At 48.7% G+C, this 25,416-nt stretch overlaps 13 protein-coding genes across 13 annotated transcripts, besides 6 other annotated features; 8 read left to right on the top strand and 5 right to left on the bottom strand.

Annotated features, from left to right (window-relative positions):
* Positions 1-1,305: 1,305 nt before the first annotated feature.
* Positions 1,306-2,799, top strand: ASPWEDRAFT_24391 (alpha-mannosyltransferase; the record flags this gene model as incomplete). Its single annotated transcript, XM_040832609.1, has 1 exon — positions 1,306-2,799. The coding sequence occupies one exon, from the start codon at positions 1,306-1,308 to the stop codon at positions 2,797-2,799; it is 1,494 nt and encodes a 497-aa protein (XP_040692138.1).
* Positions 2,800-2,981: 182 nt separating this feature from the next.
* ASPWEDRAFT_323652 (uncharacterized protein) lies at positions 2,982-3,532 on the top strand. Its single transcript, XM_040833654.1, has one exon. The coding sequence runs from the start codon at positions 3,164-3,166 to the stop codon at positions 3,485-3,487; it is 324 nt and encodes a 107-aa protein (XP_040692137.1). The 5' UTR covers positions 2,982-3,163; the 3' UTR covers positions 3,488-3,532.
* Positions 3,533-3,576: 44 nt separating this feature from the next.
* ASPWEDRAFT_106429 (protein kinase COQ8) lies at positions 3,577-5,716 on the bottom strand (the record flags this gene model as incomplete). Its single annotated transcript, XM_040827807.1, has 2 exons — positions 3,577-4,688; positions 4,747-5,716. The coding sequence occupies 2 exons, from the start codon at positions 5,714-5,716 to the stop codon at positions 3,577-3,579; spliced, it is 2,082 nt and encodes a 693-aa protein (XP_040692136.1).
* Positions 5,717-5,944: 228 nt separating this feature from the next.
* ASPWEDRAFT_36085 (urease accessory protein UreF) lies at positions 5,945-7,205 on the top strand. The gene is made up of 2 exons (XM_040834369.1): positions 5,945-6,130; positions 6,218-7,205. Exons 1-2 carry the CDS (start codon positions 5,977-5,979, stop codon positions 6,991-6,993), a joined length of 930 nt encoding a protein of 309 aa, XP_040692135.1. The 5' UTR covers positions 5,945-5,976; the 3' UTR covers positions 6,994-7,205.
* ASPWEDRAFT_36084 (E3 ubiquitin-protein ligase BRE1) lies at positions 7,170-10,114 on the bottom strand. The gene is made up of 5 exons (XM_040834368.1): positions 9,798-10,114; positions 9,499-9,694; positions 8,888-9,435; positions 7,761-8,834; positions 7,170-7,702 (listed from the first exon to the last, which is right to left on the bottom strand). Exons 1-5 carry the CDS (start codon positions 9,984-9,986, stop codon positions 7,529-7,531), a joined length of 2,181 nt encoding a protein of 726 aa, XP_040692134.1. The 5' UTR covers positions 9,987-10,114; the 3' UTR covers positions 7,170-7,528.
* A 192-nt stretch (positions 10,115-10,306) lies between these two features.
* On the top strand, positions 10,307-12,154 carry ASPWEDRAFT_24388 (transcription factor TFIIIB subunit BDP1; the record flags this gene model as incomplete). The annotated part of the gene is made up of 2 exons (XM_040832608.1): positions 10,307-10,334; positions 10,392-12,154. 2 exons carry the CDS (start codon positions 10,307-10,309, stop codon positions 12,152-12,154), a joined length of 1,791 nt encoding a protein of 596 aa, XP_040692133.1.
* Positions 12,155-12,386: 232 nt separating this feature from the next.
* Positions 12,387-13,328, bottom strand: ASPWEDRAFT_24387 (DUF1183 domain protein; the record flags this gene model as incomplete). The annotated part of the gene is made up of 1 exon (XM_040832607.1): positions 12,387-13,328. The coding sequence occupies one exon, from the start codon at positions 13,326-13,328 to the stop codon at positions 12,387-12,389; it is 942 nt and encodes a 313-aa protein (XP_040692132.1).
* A 415-nt stretch (positions 13,329-13,743) lies between these two features.
* Positions 13,744-15,307, top strand: mmm1 (ERMES complex subunit MMM1; the record flags this gene model as incomplete). The annotated part of the gene is made up of 3 exons (XM_040830290.1): positions 13,744-13,759; positions 13,810-13,846; positions 13,906-15,307. 3 exons carry the CDS (start codon positions 13,744-13,746, stop codon positions 15,305-15,307), a joined length of 1,455 nt encoding a protein of 484 aa, XP_040692131.1.
* Positions 15,308-15,569: 262 nt separating this feature from the next.
* Positions 15,570-16,240, bottom strand: ASPWEDRAFT_48680 (acireductone dioxygenase (Ni2+-requiring); the record flags this gene model as incomplete). Its single annotated transcript, XM_040837144.1, has 3 exons — positions 15,570-15,701; positions 15,776-16,147; positions 16,211-16,240. 3 exons carry the CDS (start codon positions 16,238-16,240, stop codon positions 15,570-15,572), a joined length of 534 nt encoding a protein of 177 aa, XP_040692130.1.
* Positions 16,241-16,576: 336 nt separating this feature from the next.
* Positions 16,577-18,721, top strand: ASPWEDRAFT_24384 (tRNA modification protein MTO1; the record flags this gene model as incomplete). The annotated part of the gene is made up of 2 exons (XM_040832606.1): positions 16,577-16,683; positions 16,750-18,721. The coding sequence occupies 2 exons, from the start codon at positions 16,577-16,579 to the stop codon at positions 18,719-18,721; spliced, it is 2,079 nt and encodes a 692-aa protein (XP_040692129.1).
* A 391-nt stretch (positions 18,722-19,112) lies between these two features.
* Positions 19,113-19,248: a sequence feature (Protein overlapping with rRNA (ASPWEDRAFT_324111, OJJ38452.1) was converted to a misc_feature.).
* Positions 19,249-19,391: 143 nt separating this feature from the next.
* Positions 19,392-19,463: a sequence feature (Protein overlapping with rRNA (ASPWEDRAFT_324111, OJJ38452.1) was converted to a misc_feature.).
* Positions 19,464-19,572: 109 nt separating this feature from the next.
* Positions 19,573-19,837: a sequence feature (Protein overlapping with rRNA (ASPWEDRAFT_324111, OJJ38452.1) was converted to a misc_feature.).
* An 87-nt stretch (positions 19,838-19,924) lies between these two features.
* Positions 19,925-20,244: a sequence feature (Protein overlapping with rRNA (ASPWEDRAFT_324111, OJJ38452.1) was converted to a misc_feature.).
* Positions 20,245-20,292: 48 nt separating this feature from the next.
* Positions 20,293-20,418: a sequence feature (Protein overlapping with rRNA (ASPWEDRAFT_324111, OJJ38452.1) was converted to a misc_feature.).
* Positions 20,419-20,472: 54 nt separating this feature from the next.
* Positions 20,473-20,639: a sequence feature (Protein overlapping with rRNA (ASPWEDRAFT_324111, OJJ38452.1) was converted to a misc_feature.).
* Positions 20,640-21,283: 644 nt separating this feature from the next.
* ASPWEDRAFT_36077 (uncharacterized protein) lies at positions 21,284-22,090 on the bottom strand. The gene is made up of 2 exons (XM_040834367.1): positions 21,888-22,090; positions 21,284-21,821 (listed from the first exon to the last, which is right to left on the bottom strand). Exons 1-2 carry the CDS (start codon positions 22,010-22,012, stop codon positions 21,341-21,343), a joined length of 606 nt encoding a protein of 201 aa, XP_040692127.1. The 5' UTR covers positions 22,013-22,090; the 3' UTR covers positions 21,284-21,340.
* A 563-nt stretch (positions 22,091-22,653) lies between these two features.
* ASPWEDRAFT_36074 (uncharacterized protein) lies at positions 22,654-23,915 on the top strand. The gene is made up of 4 exons (XM_040834366.1): positions 22,654-22,935; positions 22,998-23,306; positions 23,373-23,450; positions 23,514-23,915. The coding sequence occupies exons 1-4, from the start codon at positions 22,709-22,711 to the stop codon at positions 23,668-23,670; spliced, it is 771 nt and encodes a 256-aa protein (XP_040692126.1). The 5' UTR covers positions 22,654-22,708; the 3' UTR covers positions 23,671-23,915.
* A 328-nt stretch (positions 23,916-24,243) lies between these two features.
* Positions 24,244-24,939, top strand: ASPWEDRAFT_168352 (uncharacterized protein; the record flags this gene model as incomplete). The annotated part of the gene is made up of 2 exons (XM_040830289.1): positions 24,244-24,766; positions 24,836-24,939. The coding sequence occupies 2 exons, from the start codon at positions 24,244-24,246 to the stop codon at positions 24,937-24,939; spliced, it is 627 nt and encodes a 208-aa protein (XP_040692125.1).
* Between the last annotated feature and the right edge of the window lie 477 nt (positions 24,940-25,416).

The raw sequence follows: 25,416 nt of genomic DNA, 5'->3' as shown, positions 1-25,416 counted from the left end.
ACAATAATGGGATTGTCTGCTATTCTACTATTGTTTGATATCAAGTATACGGAACTCGCAACAACCATATCGACATACGCTCAAAGTACAGCCTCTTTGAGTGTTTGAGAATTCATACGCATACGAATCCATGCAAGATCATGCCAATAATATGTACTAAACCCCCCAAACGACACTTTCATCTCGCATCCGAGAAATAATAGACCATGGCTAGCGGCTCACAATGGCCACCACCACGGGACATGAAGCACTGGCCAGAGGCGATTCCAGAGTCCAGGCGCCTGGATTCCTGTAATTAGACAGATGGTAGGAGGAGAAAGAACACCAAGGACCCGAGCTAGAGCGCCTTTCCCTGTAAATTTTTTTTTTTCTTTTTCAAGATTCCGACTCCCAGGAAACTGCCTCGCACGGGGACGCGGAGATATCTCGCGGAAGAGCATCCGCTGCACTGTGACAAATGGTTGAAAGGATCAGACACCATTGAAAAGGAAGAGATGGATATATGTTCCCGTCAATCGGGAAGACGAACACCCTCGCGAACTGCTGCAACTTGGAAAGTTTACTGCGATCGGATCGCCGAGGACACGTTTTGCAGGTTTGGATCCAGGGACATGATCCCGGTCTGGTACTTTTGTCATGGTGGAGAGTGTGGGTTTAAGATGCGGTGGCAGGGCATTATGACTGATGTGGATTATGATATGTGAGGACGGGGTATGCCGTATTCTGATAGTTTGAGATAGTCTTGATAGTCTGGGAATTGTTAGAGATGGATAGGATGAATGTGATTAATCGAAAAGAAGTTATGCGCTCAGCACTGTAGAAGTAATGTAGCAGAGTAGCAATCAACCTCGTGCATTAGTAGTGTGGAATATGTCATTATCGATAAGAGTCGTTTCGTTTCGATAGAGAGTATCTAAACAATAACAATAGAGATGTATGGAAATGAATATAGAATAACAGCATCATAAATTCACGCAGAATATAGCAGTGATATGATATCACGTTCTTATCGTTTATCGTAACTTTCTTTCCCCTTTCCGCCTTGAACTTCATTTCCCCGGAACCTTCGCGTCATTCGACGACAACTCTCCTCGTACGTATCCTGTTCGCTATCTCATAACGTCAAACAAATATTTCTTTGGCAGTTTTATTAACCTCATTATGAATGTAGGAGTTTGCCTCTTGGAGACCCGGTGATTTGTAGCACAACGTCCAAATCGACTGGTCGCACAGACGGCCCGCGACCGCTTCATCACCATCCGCCATCAACCACAACCACCTGTTCCTTTAAACAATTATCGAATAATGGCCATACCCAGGATGTTCTCCCGGGTGCGAATGCTACTCCTTGCCTTAATCCTCGCATGCGTCTTCATTTGGTCCTTGTCGCGCTCGCGGAACCCCAACACAGCGTATTCGAACGACGTCACTGCTTTCCCCCCCAACTCAGAATCCAATGTCGCCCATAGCACTGCGGCTCATATTGCCTTCTGGCGCCAATTCAAGCCGCTCCTGACCGGTTACGAACCGCAATGCCCGCCACCTGATAGACTGGGAACCGCAGCCTCGAACCGGTTTAGCATGCAGGATCCGGAGCGCCGGCCGGAGCTGTTGGACATGATGATGGAAGATGTGGACAATATGAAGTCTGCGCATGGCGGCTTTGTCGACCATATCAAGAAGAATCCGCCCCAGTTGCAGTATACCCCCAACACGAGGGGCCTGGTATCCACCGCGGGTGGTTCGTATTTGCCAGTCTTGGTTATTTCGCTGCGAATGCTTCGGAAAACGGGTTCGACGCTGCCCGTCGAGATCTTCCTCGCTGATTCGGACGAATATGAAGAGTATACCTGTGGCGTGGTTCTACCTTCTTTGAATGCCAAATGCGTTGTCCTTTCAGAAATCCTAGATGCGGTTCCTGGGGTTAAGGAGATTGAGAAATACCAGTTCAAGCCTTTCGCCATGCTGTTTTCTTCATTTGAGGAAATTCTGTTTTTGGATGCTGATGCATTTCCGCTTGAGAAACCAGAATCTCTCTTTGTTAATGAGCCCTTCAAGTCCAAGAACATGGTTACCTGGCCGGACTTCTGGTTCTCCACGGCCTCGCCGATGTACTATGAGATCGCATCTCAAACTGCCCCCTCAATGAATCTCCAACAGTCGACCGAATCCGGTGAGGTGTTGATATCAAAGAAGACCCACCTGAGGACCCTTCTTCTCTGTACCTACTATAACTTCTGGGGCCCTAGCCACTACTACCCCCTGCTCTCGCAGGGTGCATCAGGGGAGGGCGACAAGGAAACGTTCATAGCAGCTGCCATGGCAGTCGGTGAGCCCTTCTATCAAGTCAGCGAGCCCATCTGCGCCATTGGCCACCGTACAGAAGGTGGGCTGGCTGGCTCTGCAATGGTACAATTCGACCCAACGCAAGATTATGCTCTGACGCAAAAGGGCGAGTTCCGCGTCAACGGCTCAACCGCTGCTGCACCTCGGGCATTTTTCATTCACGCCAACTTTCCAAAGTTCAACCCAGCCACTGTTTTCTCACCGCAGGCGGTCAATCCGGCCTTGGAAGACGATGGGGTCACCTACACACGGGCGTGGACAATTCCGCAAGAAGTAATTCGAGAATTCCCCACCGACGTCGAGCGACAGTTTTGGAAAGAGATCCTCTGGACTGCCTGTGAACTCGAAGATAAGTTCAGAAGTTGGAAAGGTCAAAAGGGCATCTGTGCGGGGGTCCAAAAATACTGGGATGCTATTTTTGTGGGTCAGAAAGCCTCCAAGGATAAGGATTGATTCTTTGAATGGCCCAACCCGACAAGACAGCAAAGTAAAAAAAAGCAAAAAGAGAAGAAAAAAAAGCAAGAAAGCAAGAAAGCAACCTCAACCAGGAATTCATCCCATCCTAAGCGCTTGGGCTGTGAACTTGAGTTCGTCCCGTCCGGCCCGTCCCCGCATCTACAAGGATAACCCATGAGCGGAGACACGGAGTATGGGATCTGATGCTATTTGGCCGCCCATCGTCATAAACTAACCACCATGGCGGCCATGTAGTTCGACGACGGGAAAAGTTAAATATCTTCCTATCCCGCCATCGAGTGGATCGGAATCAAGGTTGACTACATACATACATCTTGTCACACCGACACATTGTACCTTGATGCATTGCATCGGCCGGAATGCACCATTTCCTTCCCCGGTGCTTACAATCCATCAGGCTCCAACGAGAAAACAACAACATACATGTGAAAGCCACTCCGTATGTGGCGTCGATTCGGAGAGCTTACCTGGCCTGGATGCCAGGTTCCCTGATGTGTGCGTGCAGCGCAACTGCAGCCGAGCTGAGCTGTGCTGGCCAGTGCTTCGCGCATGTCTTACGAAGCATGCTGGCCATTGCTATTTTCTTTTCTTTCAGTGGATTATTATCAATATGGTTGATTGGATCTTGATGATTCGTGTAGAAAATTTACCATTATTTTTGTGATATATTGGTACTCATACATAGTCTAATTTACAAGGAGTTGACTTGTTTCACCGCTAGAAAACATCCGAATCGATTAAGATTGAACTTCGTTAATTCCGAGGAGCAACCTCAAGCCCAGACGCCTCGGCCCCGTTAATGGCATCGATGAACAGTTGCTTGCACGGCACCCGACTTCCCAGTCGTGCGCAGAGTAGGAACGCCCCGCTCAGCTTCCGATGGAGACTGTACGTCTCCTCGGGCGGAGGTGAGAGTCGCTCCCGGATCATAATGGGGATTAGATCCCGGACACGGTCGGTAATGGTCTGGTCATTGAAATCGTAGACGTCCGGGGAGGATGCCATGAAAGGTTCAGCGATGGTGCAGATGGAGGAGACGTGGGCGTTCACCATGGCCTGGGACTCGTGGCCGGTGAGGTAGCCCAGCTCGATGGAGAGCTTGTGGCAGCTCTCGCGATCGTTTCGAGATGCTGCCTGGAGAGTGTGGACGTATTTGGTGATGAACTCGATGGGGTATTCACGCGAAGCGCCAAAGTCGAGGAGTTCCAGACGGTCGGTTTGAGCATTGTACAGGAAGTTGGTCCAGTTGGGGTCTGTCTGCATGTATTTGAACTCGGCAATCTCACGTAGACAAAGACGCATGATCTGGGTGCCGATCCAGTCGCGTTGTTCCTGAGTGAAGTTCTGGATCTTGGTGACGGCGACGCCATTCAGCCGTTCCATGGTGAGGACCTGTTTGCCCGAAGCCTCGGGGATGATCTCTGGGACTAGGAAGACTGGGTCATCTTTCAGGAGCTGTCTAAAGCGGTTGCCGCACTCGGCTTCGCGAAGATAGTCGCATTCCCAGCCGAGTTCTACTCGGGCGTTTGCAATAGTTTTGTCCAGGTACAGTCCTCGGGGCAGCAAACGAGATGCTGTGAGTAGGATGGACAGGTTGTTTAGGTCGGAGTCGATCGAATCGGCCACTCCGGGGTATTGTACTTTGACGGCGACTGGCTGGCCTGTCTTTTTCAGGACAGCTCCGTGAACTTGACCTATCGATGCCGCGGCCATTGGCACTTCGTCGAAGCTGGAAAATAGATCTCGCCAGTCGGGACCCAGGTTATCAGCTAGAACCTTGTCGCGCTGGGAGGCTGGCATATAGTCTGCCCGGTCTTGAACTCGTTGAAGGACTTGGTGGATCGGCTCTGGGAGCATCTTCGAATCTACATCAATTAGCTTTGTATATAAAAAAACAGAACTAAAAATTGCTTCTGTACGAACCTTGAATACTGAGCATCTGCCCTAATTTGAGAGCAGCTCCTCGCATCTTGGAAAGTTTAGCAACAAGGCGTTCCGTATTTCCCGGGCTGAACATGATTGATCCAGTGTCTGGACCCCCAGTAACCCTACGCAGGCCCTCTCCGACGGCACCAAACGCCATGGAAGTAGCCAATCCGCTATATTGCCATATTCTTCCCAGGCGAGAGGACGGAACGCGAGACTCGACCATCTTGTAGGTCTCTCGTTTCCCAACATCTTCTGCGACACTCGTTCCAAGTTTTTCCATAGCTTCCTTAACAGGCTCCTTGCTAGCTTCCGCGCCGGAAATTGATGCTGCATCTTGTCCAATAGACCGTGGTGGTGTCTTCAGCTCTGGGCCTGGTCCTTTGGAAATAGCCCTTGCGACCCTCGGGCTGTGAAAAATCTGCTGCATCATTTCTTCCGAAACCTCTTCTGACTCGGGCTTCTTAGCATCAACAGGAGAGTGGAAAACATCGGCATTGATATTTTTATCGCCGCCAGCTTGTGTCACACCCGTGGTCTTTGGCACCTTCACCTTGGGAAGAGTGGAAGATTCTCTAGCCAACTCCTGGGAAGACTTGTAGAAGACATCCTGTTGTTGGCTGACATTCAACTTGCTCAATCCTTCTTTTCCATCATGTCCTGCCGCAGACGAAGGAACTTGAAACTCTTGTCGTTGAGAGGTTTGATCGCTCGGACGGCTTTGTGCGTTCGTTGGGGTAGATGCGACAGAACTGGGAGGAACTGGTTCGTTGAATCGTCTTGCCAATGCAGCAGCTGCCTGAGCTGTAAGGATCAGACCTTCGGTCTGGCTCTGGATTCCCTTGGTGAGAGACGAGGTCCGCGTAAAGAGATCTAGTTGACGCTGCCGCACCGCAAGGTGTTTGGTCGCAACCGACTGGGCGACATTGAGGAATTGGATCGCGTCCAGCAGACGCTTGCCTGACATGGTCCTAAATTGTCAGTACCGAGTGTCAACTACCGTGATTGCATCATGAAATCTCGCGTGTCACTAGTGGGGAGTATGGAGCAGGACGGGAACAGTTTACAGCCCTCCGAGACTTCCGATATCCGTGCTTTTGCCACAATCCACCGCCCATCGGAAAGCGCCGCGCGGAACGGGGGGCGATAGATAAGAAGAGAAGACCCCTTTCTTCCACTTCTCTCCCGTGGGAATTGTCAATTGCTTTTTGGATTCAAATTGGGATAATGCCTCAAATTTGCGAAAACACCCATGCAAAGGACTTGGAAAAAGAGATCCTAGATCTCGAGTCTCGCTTGCACAATGCCAAATCAAGTTTAGCATCGGTCTCCGCCCCGCGGAGTAAAGAGAAGAAGACATCCTGGTCGCAATTTTCTAATAGTATGTCAACCACGCTGTGCCCCCCAAATTGGATTCCAAATTTCTTTCAGTCAAAAAATGTATGTGATTGTTGACCTAAATTGACAGACACACTCCAATTGAGCTCTATCCATGCCCTACTTCTTCTGTCGGATTCCGCCCTCCCATTAGGTTCCTTTGCCTACTCCAGCGGCCTGGAATCCTACCTCGCGCATAATAAACCCCTCCCCAAATCGATCACCCCAATAGCATCGTTCCACCGTTTCTTGAAACTATCAATTACATCGATCGCTAGCACCTCCATACCCTACCTTCTGGCGGCTTATCGACACCCGGAAACACTGGAAACGTTAGATAACGATTTGGATGCGTCGACACCATGTGTAGTTGCCCAGAGAGCGAGCGTTGCCCAAGGAAGAGCGCTGCTGGGGGTCTGGGAGCGAGCCTTTCGGGGCACATACGCTTCCCCCAACCTTTACTTGTCAGGTGATGACGGTGCTGCAACAGCAGCCAAGACCATCGAAACCTTCTCGGACGCCCTCAAATCCTGTTTTGACAATGCAGACCATTTAGGACCAAAAGGTCACTTTGCGCCACTGTGGGGTGTTGTATGTCGGGCCATGGGAGTGGATCTGCACCAAGCGACCTATATTTTTATGTTGAACCATGCAAAGGCGGTTCTCAGCGCTGCTGTCCGCGCATCGGTGATGGGCCCTTACCAGGCCCAGAATGTTCTTGCCAGCAAGTCTTTGCAGGATATGATCGTGGCTCGAATAGATTGGGAGTGGGAGACCGCCGTAGAGGATGCAGGCCAGGTGGTTCCCCCGCTTGACTTGTGGGTCGGGAGACATGAGCTACTATACAGCAGAATATTCAATTCATGACATTGAGAATGCGTTGACAATTTCTTTTTATTGGCCAAAGTAATTATGATTGCGGCATAACACCATGAATGTCGCTGCATTTCTCATCCTTTTCTCATCCAGAGCTCCCTAGTTAATCCTACATCTAACAATAGCAAATGTGCACCATTTATCCCACCTAGGTGTCCTCGAACACTGACGTGGGTATCCAAGAAATCCCGACAGGAAAAAAAGAAAGAGATAGACAAAAGACAATCCAGAGACCAGGAAAAAAAAATCCCACCATTCGTCTGGTCAGTATGCAAAGAAAACAAGTGCTCAGAAGCAGAGAATCAAAACGCCGGCCCCTCTGAGACCCTATCCTGCTAATCCACACAACAAAAAAACACCGCACCATGAACCCTTCCATTTAAAAAAGACAAGATAAAAAAGAAAAGAGGAACGGGTAATAAAAAAAAAAGTTAGGACGAAAAGGGATGGAAGAACGGGGGGTAAAGGAGGAAGAAACTATGTTACATGAAGTTAAATAGAAGGGAAATCGGTAAAAGATTCCAAATCAGAGGGTGATGTGCATATGATCATTGTTTCCGAAAGACTTGTTGCAATTCGGGCACTTTCGTGATCGAGAGGTCAAACGTTCTTCCACACATTCCTTACAGAAGACATGGCCACATGTCTTGATGGCAGTGTTCTTGAAATTCCTGCGGCAGACTGTACATAGAGCAAGGGTCTATAAATGGTGTCAGCTGGATGTTATGATATTGATAGATCAGGAGAGTTTAGCTTACCCTCAACATTTCATACTCGGATGATGAATTCCCAAGACTCTTGTTTTTCCAGTTGTCAAGACTCTTCTTGGTATCTGCAAGCGATACTTTTAAGCTCTCAATTTCTGTCTCTGCTTGGCGGCAGGCGGTAGAAGTGTTCGCCAAGGACGTGTCTTTGGACACTGACAATGCTTTGAGTTCGGAAATCTGCGACCTGAAGCCGTCCATGACGATGTTGTTCTCTATGATTTGTTGCTGTGCGGCGTTGTGTTTGCTGATTACCGAGTTCAATGCCTCTTTGGTCTCGCTGACCTGCTTCTCCATATTTGCCAGCAAGGAACGGGTGGCTAGTTCTGATTCCTTCAATTGTGAGACAATGTCGGAGCTCTTCGAGTTTTGCATTCTGAGTGTGCGAACTTCCAGCTCTCGCGCTTCCTTGCTTTTCATTGCTGCAAAATATTTTTGATCGGCCTTGGATTTCTCGGCCATAAAGCGTGAAACCTTCTCTTCCAAAGCAGTGAGGTCTGTAACTTTCTGTGATGCCAGTGTCGAATACTTCTTGCAGGCTGTTTGCATTGAAGTGAGTTCGGTGTTAAGCATGGCGTACTGCCGTTCCAAATTCTGGTACTTAGCGCGAAGCTCTTCCACTGGGGTCTCTTCAATATTTGTAGGCGCATCCTTGGAGTCTTCAAGCTGCGAACGCAACCGTTCCACTTCCGACGTCAAAGAAGCGATCCGAGCCTCCCCAGCATCTGCCAGTTCTTGTATTTTGGTGATAGATGTCTTTTCCTGTTCTTGCGCGGCCTTTCTCATCTGTTGATCCGCCAAGAGCTCGTCCCGAGCGTTTCGTATCCGCGCCAAATCGGTCTCCGCCCGCACCAGTTGCGCTTCCTTCTCAGCAATCGTATTTTGCGTTTCTTCATCGACCAGGTTGCGATACGCAGTTCGTTCTGATCGTAGTCTCTCGGCCTCTTCTCGTAGTTGCACATTCGTCGCTTCCAAATGATTAATTCGTTTAACTACATCGTCATATTGAGATCTCAACTGTTTGAACAAATCCGTATGCGCATATTCGTCGTCGGTAGGTTTTGAGCGCTATACCAAGTCAGACAACATATAATGGAGTTAGAATTTTGCATCATTGTTACCTTGATATTCAACTCAGTCGCTTGGCTGATCAAACTGGCATTTTCGGTCTCCAGTTTTTTTAACTGTTCCTTTTGCTTCTCAGATACAGCAACAAGCTGCTTGTGCGCTTCGTCCAGATCCGGGGTGCGTTCACCGCCGGAGACCACACCGTTTGCTGCAGAGGGTTCTTCTCGATTGCCAGATGCACTATCACCACCAGGCCGTTGTGCTCCAAAAATATATTGCTTTTCCAATTTGGCGACAGTTACGCTCCGCGCACGATCCAGCTTCTTTTCCGCCACCATATAACGCAAAGATGCAGCCTCTAGGCTTTCCTCCAACTGCTGCTTTTCAGCTAAGGCTTTTTCCAGTTCGGTGATAGTTACTTTCTCCTCGGCCAATTTCTTTGACAGCTGGTTTTGCAGTTCCGATACCTCGGGCGAAACCTTTGGCGATTGTGATAGAAGGCGAGAAATCACATCACGTATATCATCTGATCGGGCTTTCAAATGCTTCTCAAAATTCTCAACGTCATCAAATGCCAAGGAGCTTCGGAAGGACGGGCGTCCTAAAATCACATCAATGTCTTGCTAACATAATGATTAGTGGTTGATATCAAAGTTGCACCCACCTTTACTTTCTTCCTCGGGTGAAGCTATGAGTATTTTCACTTCATCAATCAATTGATTGTACCAGGCATCGATGATATGGAGATGATCATTATGATAGGTGGTGGCTTTTGACATCTCCTTCAATTTTGTCTCCAGGGAGATCTTCTCCCGTTTGTACTCCTGCATCTGGCGCCATATCGCGTCTTTCTGGAATCGCTGAAATTATAAATTCAATCAGTATTCATTGCAAACAGGTCATAGGATCATAGAAACATGTTTACCCCATCATCTAAGGGGTCTTGGCTTGCATCGAACTCACCTCTAAATCATCTTTCCAAGGCATATCAGCGTCTGGGTGAGGTTTGCTACCACCATTGACAGCACTGGCGTGCTTCTTCAATGGTGGAGCAGAATCATTTTGATCATAAGTAGCAGCTCTCTTCCGGTCTTCCATCTTGACAAGACCGGACTCGGAAGATGCGACGGGGGATGCTTCGGCGGCCGGCATCAGTGGCTAGAAGAACATAGAATGGATGGCCACCACTGAGCAGCAACGAGCCGGAAGCAGAGACCGCTGCAGTGTCCGACCGTGAGGGTGACAAGTGAATTCAGGGTGCCGATGGGATGAAGGTGGTCGAGATAAGCAAGACTTGGGAAGCCAGGAGGATTTTCGACTTGGGAGTTAGCGCCGCCCTAGCGCCTCACACGTGATCGCGCCCACTTTCCCCCCAGAGTTCAGACGAACCGCCAGCATCTAGACTTTTTGCATGCAAAACTGCTTATGCTCCTCATTGATGGCTGGTTTCTCCCAACCATGCTGCCGTGACAATGAAATCCTTTTCAAGTTCTGCCATCAGTAAGTCCTTGGCTCTTTTATATTCTTTTATTATCTAACCGTTTTGTTTTTTTCCAGATAAGTCGGGCAAGAAGTTTGCCCCAAAGGCGCCAATTCGACGCGCCCCGGCTGCCTCATCCTCAGCTCCTCCTAGAAGACCTAGTTTTGCGCAACAACAGCAAACTCCATCTCAGCCTAGTCAACCCGTGAAAGAGACACCAATTCCCGAGCCTGAGTCCTCTACTCTAGCTCCAGCTCCAACACCAGTGCCAGCCGCGGAGCCACCCGCTTTTACCGAAACACCGGTCGCTGAATCTTCAGCCCAAGAGCTGAAAGCACCACAGCCCGTGACAGCGATTCCAGTACCCCGTCCGAAGCAAAAAGCTCCTATATCGGCGCTCTCTCCCACCGTTACCAAGTCTGTATCTACGACCCCTCAACCTACCCCGCCCACACAGAACGCACCAACCGCCGAACCCACACCTATCCAATCTATAGAAAATGAACCCGATAATAGAAGAAAAGAGCCTGCTACCACCAATAAAGTGCAAGTGCCAAAGCCGCGTGATCGATCCAGGGTATCTCCAGTTCCATCTGTATCGCGTGGGCCTGCCGAACCTGCAACTGAAATCCGTCCGTCCAAACGTCTCAAGACGACTACGGAAACTAGTGCAGTAGCTGGAGAGACACAGCCAACACCACCCCAGATTTTAACACCCCCGGCTACACAGACATCGGAAGCTGAGGGGATTGCGGATGGTCCTGATCAGGTTGAATCCCGTGCTACTTCGCAGTCGGCGACTGAGCAGGGTCGTAAAACGACAAAGCCAAGGTCCAAGCGGTCAACTAGAAGCGGTTCTAATGAGAATGCAAGAGGTACTGGGAGGCAAAGACGTCCACGGGCAGCACGTAAGCCCCGTGAACCAACTCCCGAGGGTGCGGAAACAGTGGAAATTGCTCCAGCAATGATGAAAATGTCGGATCTATGCAAAGACTTAAGGACAGGAAAGCTATCCAAGAGAGAAACTGAATTACGGAACATGGAAATTGCCGAGCAAGAGCGCAAAGAGAAAGCGCAGCAGGAGGGAGAAGCTGGGGAGCAGCAAACCCCAATCAAGCAGAATGGAGATGCAGCATCGCCGTCGGCAGCAGCGGCAGAAGAAGATGGATCATTGGACAAAAAGCAACAGGCTGGGCCAGTTATGCGAATCGTGAATGGAGAAATTGTGCTAGATACCGCATCCCTTCAAGTGGATCGTCACGCAGATGCTGCACGGAACGTGGGAGAACTGGAGGATGTGGTGGAAAACTCTCTCACCCGGAAGATCAACCAGTCGACCTACGGAAAACGCTCGAAAACAGAATCATGGGATGAGGAAATGACCGACCTATTCTACCGAGGGCTGCGCATGTTCGGTACTGATTTTATGGTGATCAGTAAAATGTTTCCGGGCAGGTCGAGACGTCAAATAAAGTTGAAGTTCAATAATGAAGAGCGAAAGGATCCGCAAAGGATAAAAGAAACCCTCATGGGTCCACGAGAAACGATTGATATTGCTACCTACTCGGAGATGACCAACACGGTTTATGATGATCCTAGAGCCATCCAACGGGAACTTGATGAGGAGAAGAAACAGATTGAAGACCAACATGCTAAAGAGAAGGAGGCTCAAGAGGAATTGCTTCGCAACCCCGATGGTGGAAAGGATGCTAATGCCGCCGCCGGCGACAAGGGCAATGCCGCTGTCGCCAAGGGCAAGTCGCGCAGCAAGAAACAAACCATGAAACAGATGAACAGTGGGACGGAAGAGGTTTTGGGATCTATTGACGACTTCCCCTGAGCACCTGATACCAGGGTGGTTTAGGCAGTATGAATATAATGCACAGTTTGGTGTGACGGGCGTTTACGGTGTTTTAGACGGGTATAACCAATGTGTCGGCGGTTTCCAGGAGTTCGGTTCGAAATATATCATGTTTATTCTTTTCCGATCGCGCTCTTCCATGCTTATATCTATTCTGTCCAGTACATGGGCTGGTTCATTGAGAATCTGAAATCTGATCCAGCTCCAACTATTATCTCCGTCTGGTTGAACCAAATCCTGTGCTTTCGGAGGTAGATGAAAATCGAGGCGTAGAGCGAGACCGTGAACTGCCTTCCCCAGCGCCATATCCTGCATACGCCCGTCTGCCTGTTAATGGTGACCCATACCCCTGATTTCTTCTACCCATTCCATACCCGGCTGCGGCACCACTGAATGCGCCCGTCCAAAAACCTGGTCTCCAGCCTTGCTGGGACGTTCGTGATGCAAATGGATCACTGCTATATGGCGGAGGCGGGCCATCATACCCATCTCCACCACCTCCTCCACCACCTCCCCAGAACCCTCCATGACCGGCGTTTGGATCTCTGCGGTTTCTTCGCAAGCCAAAGCAATTCGCAAACATTGGTATCAAGATGAAGACGAAACAAGCGACCATGAACCCAAAGAATATCAAGTCACCCAGTACACCCATGGTTTTGCGACCCAGTCCCTTCACAGGCCATCGATCCTCACGAAGACCGCCAAATCTCCTTTCACCAAGCTCCGTTAGCAGCAGCCGATACTCGACCCCACAGCTACCTTTTACTACCCATTTATCGCCGGAATCCCGGAATCCCTCACACACTACATCTGTAGAACCAAGTTTGAATTCCTGGGGCAGGGATGCGGTGCAGGTCCAGTGGACATCCTCCTCGTCATAGCCAAACCCTTGATTGGTACAACGCATCGTGTCAATCGTATACATGTTGCAAATGCGTTCCGAGGGCCCAACACATGTAAGTTGAGGGATCGGGGAAAGACGGCGGGAGGTTGTGAGGCGATTACCACGGAGGGTCAGGGCTTGCACTCGGGAAAGGAGGATGGCATTTTGGCCGGGGGGGTGTTGAGAATTTCTTCCAAACGAATATACGGGCGAGCTCAGTAGTAGGAGGGAGAGTAAGAGCGACAGGGTAGTGGACTTCATGACTGGCATGTGCTGGGAAAAAGAACTAGACTTGATGTAATAATAAATAGAAATGACGATAAAGGTGATGATGCAGTTATGTATGTGGGTTAGTTTGTAGACATATCGAGTAGCAAGAGAAATTCTGTAGGTTGAGCTGGAAGATAGCTGCTGCCTGGCCAATCTCTGAGGGAATTGAATGAACCTAGCGTGTCCTTTCGATGAAAAGGATCCCGGCCGATAGCTGTGTCGAATGTTCGATGAGATGCTGTTTGACGGATCGAAAGCAAGAAGAACACGGATAACCGATCGCCTAGCGGCGGCGATCGTCGGCGGCGAACAAAACCTCATCATTGCTCTTCTGGATTCCAACCGCAGCACTCGATCATTCAACGCCAGTGGCCATGGGCTGTGGGAAAATATCTGAGCTTTACAGTGGCTGACAATGGCTTCTCAGCTAAGTACGATCTCTTGAACCTGTGATTTAGATCCATTCACTGACAATGGGCAGATGAACCCGTCCCAGTCCAAGTCCCAGCTCAGTCATCGTACGCCAACCCCAGTTATCTTTCCGTCGCTATACGTTATGGCTAACAGCTTCATTCAGCCTGTCGTTTACACAGGGATTTCTGCTGGGACAACTCTCCGTCGTGCTACTGATTGGTGCTTTCATCAAGTTTTTCATCTTTGGCGAAGCACCACCTCCACCGTCCCGCGGTCTTTCCCAGCGCTCCACGGCAGCTCGACGTTCGAATTCGATCTACAACATCCCCCCTCATGAGGATAGCAGGTCATTGAGAGAAAAACCATCGACATCAAACGTCCTGCGTCCAGTACCAGCATCCTCGACTAATACCCGGTCTATCCTTCGAAAGACATACTATAGCGCTATCCCTACCACTACTCCCAAACATGGTCGCCACAAGATGCACCACTCTTCACATCAACCCGAATCGTTGGACTGGTTTAATGTGCTTATCGCGCAGACTATTGCTCAATACAGACAAACAGCCTACCTTCTGAAAGACTCCCCTACGTCATCGATTCTCAGCTCACTAAATGCTGTAATGAACAATCCAGAAAAGAAACCATCATTTATAGACAAAATCAAGGTAACGGATATATCACTGGGAGAGGAATTCCCGATCTTCAGCAATTGTCGCATCATTAATGTCGATGATCCTAATTCGGATGGTGGGAGACTTCAAGCATTGTTGGACGTTGATCTGAGCGATGACAACCTCTCTATTGCCATTGAGACATCTTTAATATTGAACTATCCCAAGCCTTTCTCTGCAATCCTCCCGGTCGCTTTATCCGTGTCAGTCGTCCGCTTCTCGGGAACACTCTGCATCTCTCTTGTCCCAGCACCCACGCCTCCCCTCGACACTCCATCCCCGTCACCATCTCCTCCCAATGCGAATGCCGAAGCAAACGCGCGCTCTGCAAACTCAACCGAAGAAACTGAAGCTGGTGCGCCCCCGAAAGCCGGTACCCCGAAGAGCAACGTGGCATTTTCGTTCCTCCCAGACTACCGGTTGGATCTTTCCGTGAGATCACTCATGGGCTCACGCAGTAGGCTTCAGGATGTGCCCAAGGTTGCTCAATTGGTTGAAGCTCGTGTTCATGCATGGTTTGAGGAACGGGTTGTCGAGCCTCGAGTCCAAGTGGTGGGACTTCCGGATCTCTGGCCCCGTATGGGTAGGACAGGCGTGAGGACCAGCGATGAGTCCGAAACTGGATCTAATGCAGCATCCCGAACAGCTGGGTCTACTGATATGAATGGTCCTCTTCACGGCGATGAGGTTGATCGAGAACCGGAAGGGTTGAGGTTTCGTGGGGGACTAAGTGGGAGACCAGCATTTGATACTGAATCACGAAGCAGCAGTTTCAACGTTGAGCCAGGCAGCTTCCGCGGTCATGCTATGGTTCGGGATGATAGCACCGGCGGTGCAAGTGACCAGTTTAATATTCCTGGTTCTTTACCTGACCGTGTGGCCGCTACCTGAAATCCCCATGCGTATTTTCATTCATATACACTTTGGGCTGAAGGTTTGAGGATAATCAAATATGTCCTCTACATATTGCCACAAATATATTTTAAAGGACCTCCTGCAGAGCTGTCCTGAGGAAAAATGAATTGTAAAATCTATGTCATAATAATCATTGAAAATAATTGCTATACAAGAAGGTCATCAAATCTGAATGCGTGTTGCGTTCCCTTTGAGAAAGCGAACCATAGCAGCATCTAGCTCTTAAACAGTGGTATGATTAGTTTGCGGCCACGGCGGGTCCAAGAGTCTCAAGATATGTCTTCCGGTGCTGGTTGACATCGACCTCAGGGCCACGGTTCAGAGGGGTCCATTTTGGCTCCTCCTGGAAGAGACGCATGGCCTTGACGTACTGTAAAATGTCGAGAAACAAAATGTCAGAACAGCTCAAATCGCCCAAAGAAGTCAGAAGGAAAAAAGCCTTACGTTCTTGTCATCAGTTGTGAAGCGATGATAGATGCCGGCAGGAAGGATGATCAAGTCATCCTTGCTGAGTCTGATACGGATCCATTCGTCCTCCTGGCCACGAACATCGAAGTAGCCCTCACCATCCCGGATGTAGCGGATCTCTTCGTCCTCGTGGAGGTGTTCACTGAAGAAAGTCTTCACCTTCTCCTCATACACGGCACCCATGGTCTGCGGCGAGACAACGACCTCATCACGGTTCTTGTATCCGCGTTCCGCAGCCAAAACATCGACAGATTCGATTTTCGGGCAGTGACGGTAAAAGACGCCGAGAGACTCGAGTTGAGCCTCAGAGACCTCACGACCAGAGTCATGGGGCTCGCGCTGGTCACCCTATTATTAATGGTCAGCTTAGGACTTCGATCAACATGAGCTGCAGGAATAGAGTGAACATACCGGCAAGTTATCGTACCAGTATGCCTTCATCGTGTAGTTTATGTGTTATGAGATGTACTTGATGGGAAGTTTGCAAAAATGAGAGAATCCAAGTATTGAGCAAGATGTTTCCAACTCTTTACTTCTTCACAAAAATCCAATCGCATGCGGGGTGTGAAAACGCTGCCCCGCAATTGGTTCGTGATGGCGCAAAAGAAAATTACGTCAGCCTCTCTTGCGCTTCTACCGCCCCCGGACATAATCGGCAATAAGACACTGGCACGTGATCTCTGATAATGTTTTTCTCTTTTGGTTATCGGGAGGCCAGCGACACTTTTTTGCTCCAGATTGAACTGTGAATATTTTGCCCATCAACCCATCTTTGCCATGGCTTTCCGGGCACGGTCACTGGCTCTATTTCGCTGGGGCCATGGTTCTCGCTCGAGGGTGCTGTGCAATACACGTGGTTTAGCTACTGTCTCTGATGGCGCTCGGTCGGTGTCTCCATTCTTGTCATGCTTCATCGCGCATCTTACATTATACTGACTGCTTCAATCTAGACCTTACGATGTCGTCGTTATTGGAGGTGGTCATGCTGGCTCCGAAGCCTGTGCCGCAGCCGCTCGCTCCGGAGCTCGAACCGCATTGGTCACGCCTTCGCTTTCTAACATTGGAGTTTGCTCCTGCAATCCAAGTTTTGGAGGAATTGGAAAGGGCACAATGATTCGTGAAGTTGATGCAATGGATGGAGTCGCAGGCCGAATTATCGACAAGGCCGGTATCATGTTCCGGATGCTCAACCGGTCCAAAGGTCCCGCCGTTTGGGGACCTCGCGCCCAAATCGATCGCGATTTATATAAAAATTATATGCAAGATGAACTGCTCGGGACGGAAGGGTTGAATATCGTGGAGGGCAAGGTTGCGGATATCGTGGTTTCCAAAGAGGGCGTGGAGGATATCCCAGGGGCTCAAGGCAAGATTGTTGGTGTCAGACTAGAATCAGGGGAGGTCATACCCACTGGCCGAGTTGTGATTACGACAGGAACATTTTTGGGCGGTGAGATCCACATTGGTCTTGATGTTTTCCCTTCAGGTCGTATGGGTGAGGCTGCTACATTTGGACTGAGCAAGTCCCTGCGTGAGGCTGGCTTCCAGCTTGGTCGCCTGAAGACAGGTACCCCTCCTCGCTTGGATATGAAGACGATCGACTTCAAGGCTCTGGAAGTCCAGAAGGGTGACTCTCCTCCCCAGCCGTTCTCCTACCTCAACACCACAGTTCAGGTGGGCGACGAAGGCCAACTCACATGCTGGATGACCCACACTAATGAGTCGTCCCATGAAATCATCCGTGCCAACCTGGACAAGTCGGTTCATATTCGCGAAACAGTCAGGGGACCCAGATACTGTCCCTCTCTGGAATCAAAGATCATCCGTTTCACAGATAAGCAACGGCACCAAATTTGGTTGGAACCGGAGGGATTTGCACCCAACGAAGTCGTCTATCCCAATGGCATTTCTATGACTGTCCCTGCTGATGCGCAATATGCCATGTTGCGGACTGTTCAGGGTCTTGAAAATGTAACCATGCTTCAACCAGGCTATGGAGTGGAGTATGACTATATCGATCCTCGAAATCTCAGACCAACGTTGGAAACCAAATTGATCAGCGGTCTTTACCTTGCCGGGCAAATCAACGGTACTACCGGGTACGAAGAAGCGGCAGGACAAGGTATCATCGCGGGTGCCAACGCCGGGTTGGCCGCGCAGAGTCGGCCACCACTCACCCTCACTCGCTCAGACGGATTTATCGGCATCATGATTGACGACCTCCTCACCAAGGGTGTGTCTGAGCCGTACCGTATGTTTACGACACGCAGCGAATACCGCATCTCCACCCGATCAGACAACGCGGACTTGCGTCTCACACGCATGGCCCGCGATGCAGGCGTCGTCACAGACAAGAGATGGCGTCACTTCACTGATACAGAAGAACAAATTCAGAAACTGCAGACCCTTCTCGCAAACACCAGACTATCTTCAAGCGCCTGGTCACGTAAAGGGTTCAAAACGCGCACAGATACTTCTGTTCGTTCAGCCCTTGACCTACTCTGTCTCGACGGGGTCAACATCGATTCTTTGATCCCTCATATTGAAGCTGCGCCAGGATCCGCATACACTGCGTCCTCTTTTGCACCCGAAATACGAACACGTGTTGGGATTGAAGGCCGGTACGCGCCGTACGTTAAACGCCAGGATACAATGGCGAAGAAGTTCCAGCAAGATGAGAGTCTGCTACTCCCGGCTGATCTGGATTACGCAAAGATTCAGGGTATCAGTTACGAAGAGGTACAGGCACTTGAGCGGGTCCGGCCCGTCAGCGTTGGTATGGCGAGGCGCATTGAGGGCGTGACCCCAGCAGGTGCATTGAGATTACTTATGCATGTGCGAAAGAATGTCGGAGGCAGCCGGGCGTCTCTTCCATCGAATAATGTCGACGAATCTTCGGAAGAGGTTTTGCGTTCATCGCCTTGAGTATTCCCATTGACATATTACCTATTATTACTTTAACTTTTGGGCATTGAACGGAACAATGGCGCATGGGAAGCACAGGGACATTGGAGTCTTTATTTTCATATCCAACAGCATGTATATTATACCACATCCGCCTTTTGGTCGGAATACTTTCACCCCATTTGTATATTATCCAGGATATAGCAGAATATTCCAACTATTTTTATGCATTTCAACTCAGCTCAATCCAAAAGCCCTGTTCTTAAAGAAGAAAATAAAAAATAAAAATGCGTGTTCAAAATATGCAAATGTGCTAGTTATGCTCGAGTCAAATGCGCAAATGCCTGTCTCAAAAATGCGTATACTGTACATAAATAATGGGGAAATTTGCCCGAGAAGCAACGAAACTAGATCACGAAGAGTTCTTCTTCGCGGCGCTGGCTCTAGCAATGCGTTTTTGGACCTCTTCGTTGGACAGGATTTTGACTGCGTCTTTGGAGAAGACGTAGCTGAGGCCGGACCAGAGGGTAGTGGCTGCGACGAGGTATCTGGAGATATTGATTAGTGTTCAGCTCAAAATAAAAATGAATAAAAGATGATGGGAATATCAGGGAAAAAAAAAAAAAAAGAAAAGAAAAGAAAAACATACAACAGCAGGGATTCGCTGGTGGTCACCCACCCAACTACTAACCTGCCGGCGTGTGGCTTAAGTACGGCTGAGCGGACGGGAAGCCCTGTTCTCCACACCCTGTGGTCGTATGTACTAGGAGATACCCGACACAGCTTTATATCGGCAGCAAACACGCTTATGGTTTCCAACAAAAATGAAAACTGGGGAAAAAAAGGTGGTGTAAACGAAGATGGTTACTTACTGGAATCCAGTCATTGCTTCTTTTAGATGCCAGGCATCAAGGATTGCTTCTGGAACCACTGGCATGGCGATTGCAGAGCCCACGAGCACAAGTTGCAGGGCTGTGTTGGCCTTGGAGACTGCGGTTGGCTTCACCTCTGCAGAGGGAAGAGAAAAGTCCCAGTAACGGGCCATGGTCTTTGGTGGCGGAAGAGAGATCCATCGGTAGTAGATCGCAGAGATGGCGAGACCAATATCCCGACCGAGGATGATGACCGCAAGCCAGACTAGATTGGTTAGCTATGGTCGGACAGAAAGTTTGTCACCCGGGTTTGAGGGTGACACAAATTTTGGAAGTCATCAGATAGACTCACCTGGAATCGATCCGTTTACTGCCAAACAAGCAACGCCAATAGTCATCAGCAACTTGTCGGCCATTGGGTCGATGATAGTTCCAACAACGGTCTGCAAGTTATACCGCCTTGCAATCCAGCCATCGACGAGATCCGTAATTCCAGCATACGCAAATAGCGACAATGCGGCCGCGTGATGGTCATGGACCAGAAAATACCCTACCAGAGGAGCGGCAACCAAACGAGAAAAGGTGAGGATGTTGGGGATGGTGTAAATATTTTCATGAGTCTTAAGGGGCAGTTTGGAGAGAACTTGAGATGTTTTGGAGTCATTTTGAGGCCTGCCAGGTTAGTATTATAAACCGGAAATATCATGGAACAGAACCTACTCTTTAGGGGTACTATCTTTCTGATCAGACGGCTTTTGCGTCGCAGTCCATCTCCTCTGTTGCCCGTATACTTGTGCCAGGCGTGTGTTCATGACACTGGTGGTACAACTTCCCATCTGAAGCTGTCTGAAAACATGTCAAATCGCGTTCATCCACAACACTCAATCAGCCAATTCATACCTCGTCTTCAAGCAGCCTGTCAAGGTTGTAATTGACTGGCTACGGAACAAATTGTTTCGGGAGCACCCCGCCGTGGTACTATTAGCTCTAAGCAGTGTGCTTCCACGTAACAATTGTCTGGATGCACGGACTGGCACCGACATAGACAGTGCACCTGTGACTATCATGATGACGGGTTGCTGACGTTTGGCGATAGAAGATAAGATAAAGGGTAAACAGTCGATTCAAGGGCGTTACAACCCAAACACACTCAATTGCACTGGAAGCTGTTATAGCATCACGGAGCAATATCTCGAGTAGTAAGAAAGACTCGGATTGATGAGTTGTATAAAGCAACACAAACACAATAAACAAAGAAATTCAGCCAAATCGGGATAGTAAAAGGTGGTTTGATGCTGCCAGCCAGATCAAGCTAAATGGCGAATAAATTAAGGAAATCACAATACAGGAAAGCAGAAAACAGCTGATGCGATATAAGTGCCTTGTCAGGAGTCCATAAAGCCGAGGTATCGGGGCAATTGATATCACAGAACGAGCCCGCTGACAGTCCGGAGTCAGTCGGTTTATGAAAGAACGAAAATCAGGACAATTGCTATCCACCGAGTAACGACAATTGCAGCAGAAACTCGGGCAGACGCAACGGTCGAAGATGAGTTTATACAAATCGAGGCGCTCGTGACTTGAATTCGGCGGAGGAAAATCCGGTGCGGAGGATCTATTATTCCGTCCACGTGATGATGTCTGTATAGATGAGGTTATTCGAACTCTTAGCAAGTCAACTACTTCAATTAAAAGAATAAAATGGTAATTGCTGGCATCTCATAATCTTGGAAATCAAGTTAGTGTACATATATTCAGGTGACATGGTCTAAAATCCATCATCCACACCTCTGCTTTTTTCCTCCTTCAACCTTTCCTTTGTAATGTCCCACCACCATCGCGATGGATCCGGGCTCTGGCTCGCCTCTTCGCGTGCTTTCCAGACATCTTCAGTCTCCTCCCAAGGCTTAGGGCTGAGTATATAGTGTACATTCTTAAGGTTGTCATCTCGCCAGATAGCGTCATGAACACCCTCCCAGCGCATCGGTTTAAGAGCGTTGTACACGTACGGCAGCGTAACCCAACGGCCGTAGAAGACGTCTTGGAGGAGGGACTGGTCTGCAAAGTCGTAGCTGGATGTTGCAGATGTGGCGAGTTGGCTGACGATTTTGTTGAAGGTTTCCAGAGACGGGTTGAGGACTTGGAGACCTCCGTTGGGTATGCCTAGGCCTGTCGTAGATGAAGCGCCAACTGTTTGGGCGATTTCGGGAGTGGGATGCTGAGATGTGAATGCGCAGTTGGATGGAATCCTTTCGAATGGTCAGGTCAATACTAATTCCTTGCACTCTTCCCTCGACTCATGTCACCATGCATACCAGTCTTTTGGATAGTGAGACTTTTTCAGCGGATTGCAAACACAAGCATGACTGGCAGCGAAAACACGGTTACCAGTTCCGGCCATGTCAGGCGAATCCAATTCAATATCCATTAGCTCGTCCATGTTGCAAAGGACTAGCATATCACTATCGAGCTGTACGACACGCTCATATTCCACGAGCGAGAACGAGGTGAGTTTGCTCCAGCAGTCGTAGAAGCGAGGATCGTTGGTAAAGTCCTTTGGTACAGAGGGGAGGAGATAGGGGACACGCCTCTTCATGATACGTCGCGCATCGAGAGCAGCGTGGCCTTCTTCAGGGAAAGTGTCTGTGTAGAGAACAAGAAGAGGATATTTGGATCCTGATCGCCTGAGAGAAAACTCGAGAGTCAAAAGGCCAGGAAGGTAGGCGGTATTGGTGATAAGAGTTGTCCACACTAGAGGATTAATTGCTTGGTTGTACATATCTCTCCTTGTAGCCTTTTATTAATAGATCTCTTTTGTTTATTGTCACAGCTGGTCAGGAACAGGCGACAGTATAATAGGAACACTCAATTCACTTGATAGTATGTTTCAAAGGCAGAGCCTAGTGAATATAGTACTAGAGTAAGAGAAGCAATGGCTGGTTTATAACAATACTATCATTGAATATAATAGGCAGAAATCAGTAAGCCATTTTAAGTTGGAGGCATGTGACTGCATGTCATTATTACCAGCTTGGATATCCACTTCGAGTTCCTCAACCTTTCTATTTTCCTTCCCTATTGGTGCCCACTGCCAAAGCCTCCAGGGTTCTCGATCCAGGACGTTATCACCTTGCAGATGTCGGAGAAAGTTTCCTTTGGTCCAAGCTTTATTGGAATGATCGTGCATTTCGACCAACCACGACACTGGACCTGGAGATTGGAAGCCAAAGTCAGCGAACAACATGACCAGCTGAGCTCATGGGAGTTCGACGCATACGAAAGACCCTCTGCTGCGTACGGAACTTTCTCTTGCAGAAATGTTAACAACCCCGACCAAACAGGAATCATGAAGATTTTCAAACAGTGAGCACCCAGTCCCAGATGAGAATCTTTCAAATGGAAGGGAAGAATCAATATTGCTTTAGGGTCCCTTACGCCGGCTCTGATTTTGAACCTCCGGAGAGGAGAAAATCCCAGGCTTCCACCGAACTCACGGAAGATGCGATGGACGAACTCAAAGCGCTTCGACAGCTTGTTGACAATGGCGCCGAGCACACACCAACTCTGCGCAGCTGTAAGATTGAGAAGCAGGGGGAAGACGAACTGGTCCCGGATGGCTTTGTGGCGTATCTTTTGATCAGACCACCGCCAGGTCGATGTTTGAAGTCTCTGTATTGGGCCTTGGGTGCCATGGAGAGGCAGGCGATTCGAAACGCTTTCAGAGTTGCGTGGTTGTATGTCTTTCTCTATCCTATAATCCTGACTATCTATGACTAACACATGTCTTTTCGTTGAAATAGGGACTGTGTCAAAAAGGGAATTTATCCACAGGGGGGCAAAATTGGACATTTGATGTGGGATGCCAGCTTAAACAAAGTGTAAGTTCTCTTGCTGTTTCTCAGCTTCAATTCCGTGATTTACTGATAAGGTTCCTCTCATAGTTACATTACTGAGTTCCAAATGTGGCGCCCGAGAAGACCAACCGACACCTGGAAAGACATCGAATGGATGGCTTGGGGCCTGGCGAAGCCTCCCCGAGGGTATCAATGGTCGAGGGAGACCAGAGCACATCCAGATAAGACTGACTGGGAGATGTAGATCCAATCTTTTTCCCGGGCCGTGGATTGATCGAATACCTACAGATGCTTTTGCATGGAAGGATGGTTTCTGGTTTCTACTTTCAACACCATACTACGCTTTCTTAGATATCAATAAGCGCCTGTATTTTTTATTTAATTTGCTTTGTTTCTTTTGATCACCTTCCTGGCACCTGAATGATGTTGGTACGTATACAGGAGTCAATGTACCTCGACTTTTTGTTTATTCCAAATCTTTATTCACTGGGTAGGAAACATAGTAGTGAAGCCGCGTAGTGAATAATGGCATCTCTATGTATTACTCTTGAAGAGACTTCCATGCCTATGTTAAGGGAATTCCTTTCTCCTCGCCCCCCCCCCAATATCCTCTCAAGGCAGACCTTACGAGCCATACCTCTCGTCTATCGACATTTGTATTCCTTTTCTGACTACCATTATCTCGGCAATCACCTCATTGTCTTTGATTTACCCTACGTTGTACTCTTGCGGTTTCATACACATTGCATTCTACGCTGCTCTCCTGCACCCTCCCTTCTACGACTCTCTAAACTCGAATTTGGTCAATTTCGCTGCTATGACGACGACTGCTCAAAGAGCCGGTGATGTCGTCAAATCTCCTTTGCCCGATCTACAGCGAGGACAGCACGAGACTAAAAGCTCTGCTTTACACCAGGAGGTGTTTGTTGGAAATCTAGTGAATTGGCGCTTCAGAAATCAAGTTCTACAGTACTCCCAGGCCACTTACTGGTCCGGTTACAAAAGGCTCGTCACACACAAGCCTTCTTCCTCGGCCCAATCTACAATATACCAGGAGCGTTATGTTTGTGGCGATGAAGACGGAGTTCAGAGACGTTTCACCCAAACCTTGGCCCAAGTGATGACTTCGGTTTGTCATGCTGCAAATCTGCAGATAGCTTTTGGTGACTATACGGCGTGTGTCCCACAAGTGATTCCATCAAGGAAGCCTGACATTGTCTGCTTGTCAACTACCACAGGGCAACTAAAAGTTGTGGGGGAAATAAAAACTCCCTGGGTGGAGGAGCACGGTCTGCAAAGAGCTCAACACTTCGCAAACAAAAACTACATGAAGATGCTCGGTAAGTCTCAGGAGATAATGCCATATTTACGCACAAAGAATTTAGATTCTCATCCAAGCCCTACTCTAGGTCAAATAGCATCTTATATGCAGGAAGGGCAGGTCAAATTTGGCTTCTTCACAAATTACAATGAAACCATTTTCCTAAAACAAGAGTTGCTAAACGGCCAATAGACGTTATATGTCTGAGCTTATTGAACATGGCGAAATCAGTAACCCGCAAGTTGGGAGAGTCACCTTGAGAGAATGTTTCTGGTACCTGCTGAATGAAGCAGTCAGACATGGCCCTGTCAACAACACCACTCCCAGGGGACAGTGGGTCCGTTTTTGAATTCGTCAGGACATACCTAGGTACTCGGCTTTCAGATATTCAATTCCTGGATAGGGAAGAAGGATGAATACAGGCTGCACTTCGAAATTTCTCCGGTTGCAGAGTTGGTTTTATTCAGTTTGCTCTTGCGATTTGTTTGTCTTTTTTTTTTTTTTTTTCCTCTCTCTTTTTCTTGGTGGGATTCTTTGCATATGTTGGACGAACCTCACTTATGAACCTTATGAACTCGCTGGCTTTGAACGAGCCGCTAAATGCTGTTTTTATTCTGTTTCTTCTCTTAGAATCGATATTTGAACATTTTTACGTAACCTGCAAGATTC

This window comes from Aspergillus wentii, assembly GCF_001890725.1.
Source record: "Aspergillus wentii DTO 134E9 unplaced genomic scaffold ASPWEscaffold_2, whole genome shotgun sequence".
NCBI lineage: Eukaryota > Fungi > Ascomycota > Eurotiomycetes > Eurotiales > Aspergillaceae > Aspergillus > Aspergillus wentii.
The sequence above is the reverse complement of the archived record's forward strand: the minus strand, read 5'-3'. Positions and strand labels throughout refer to the sequence as shown.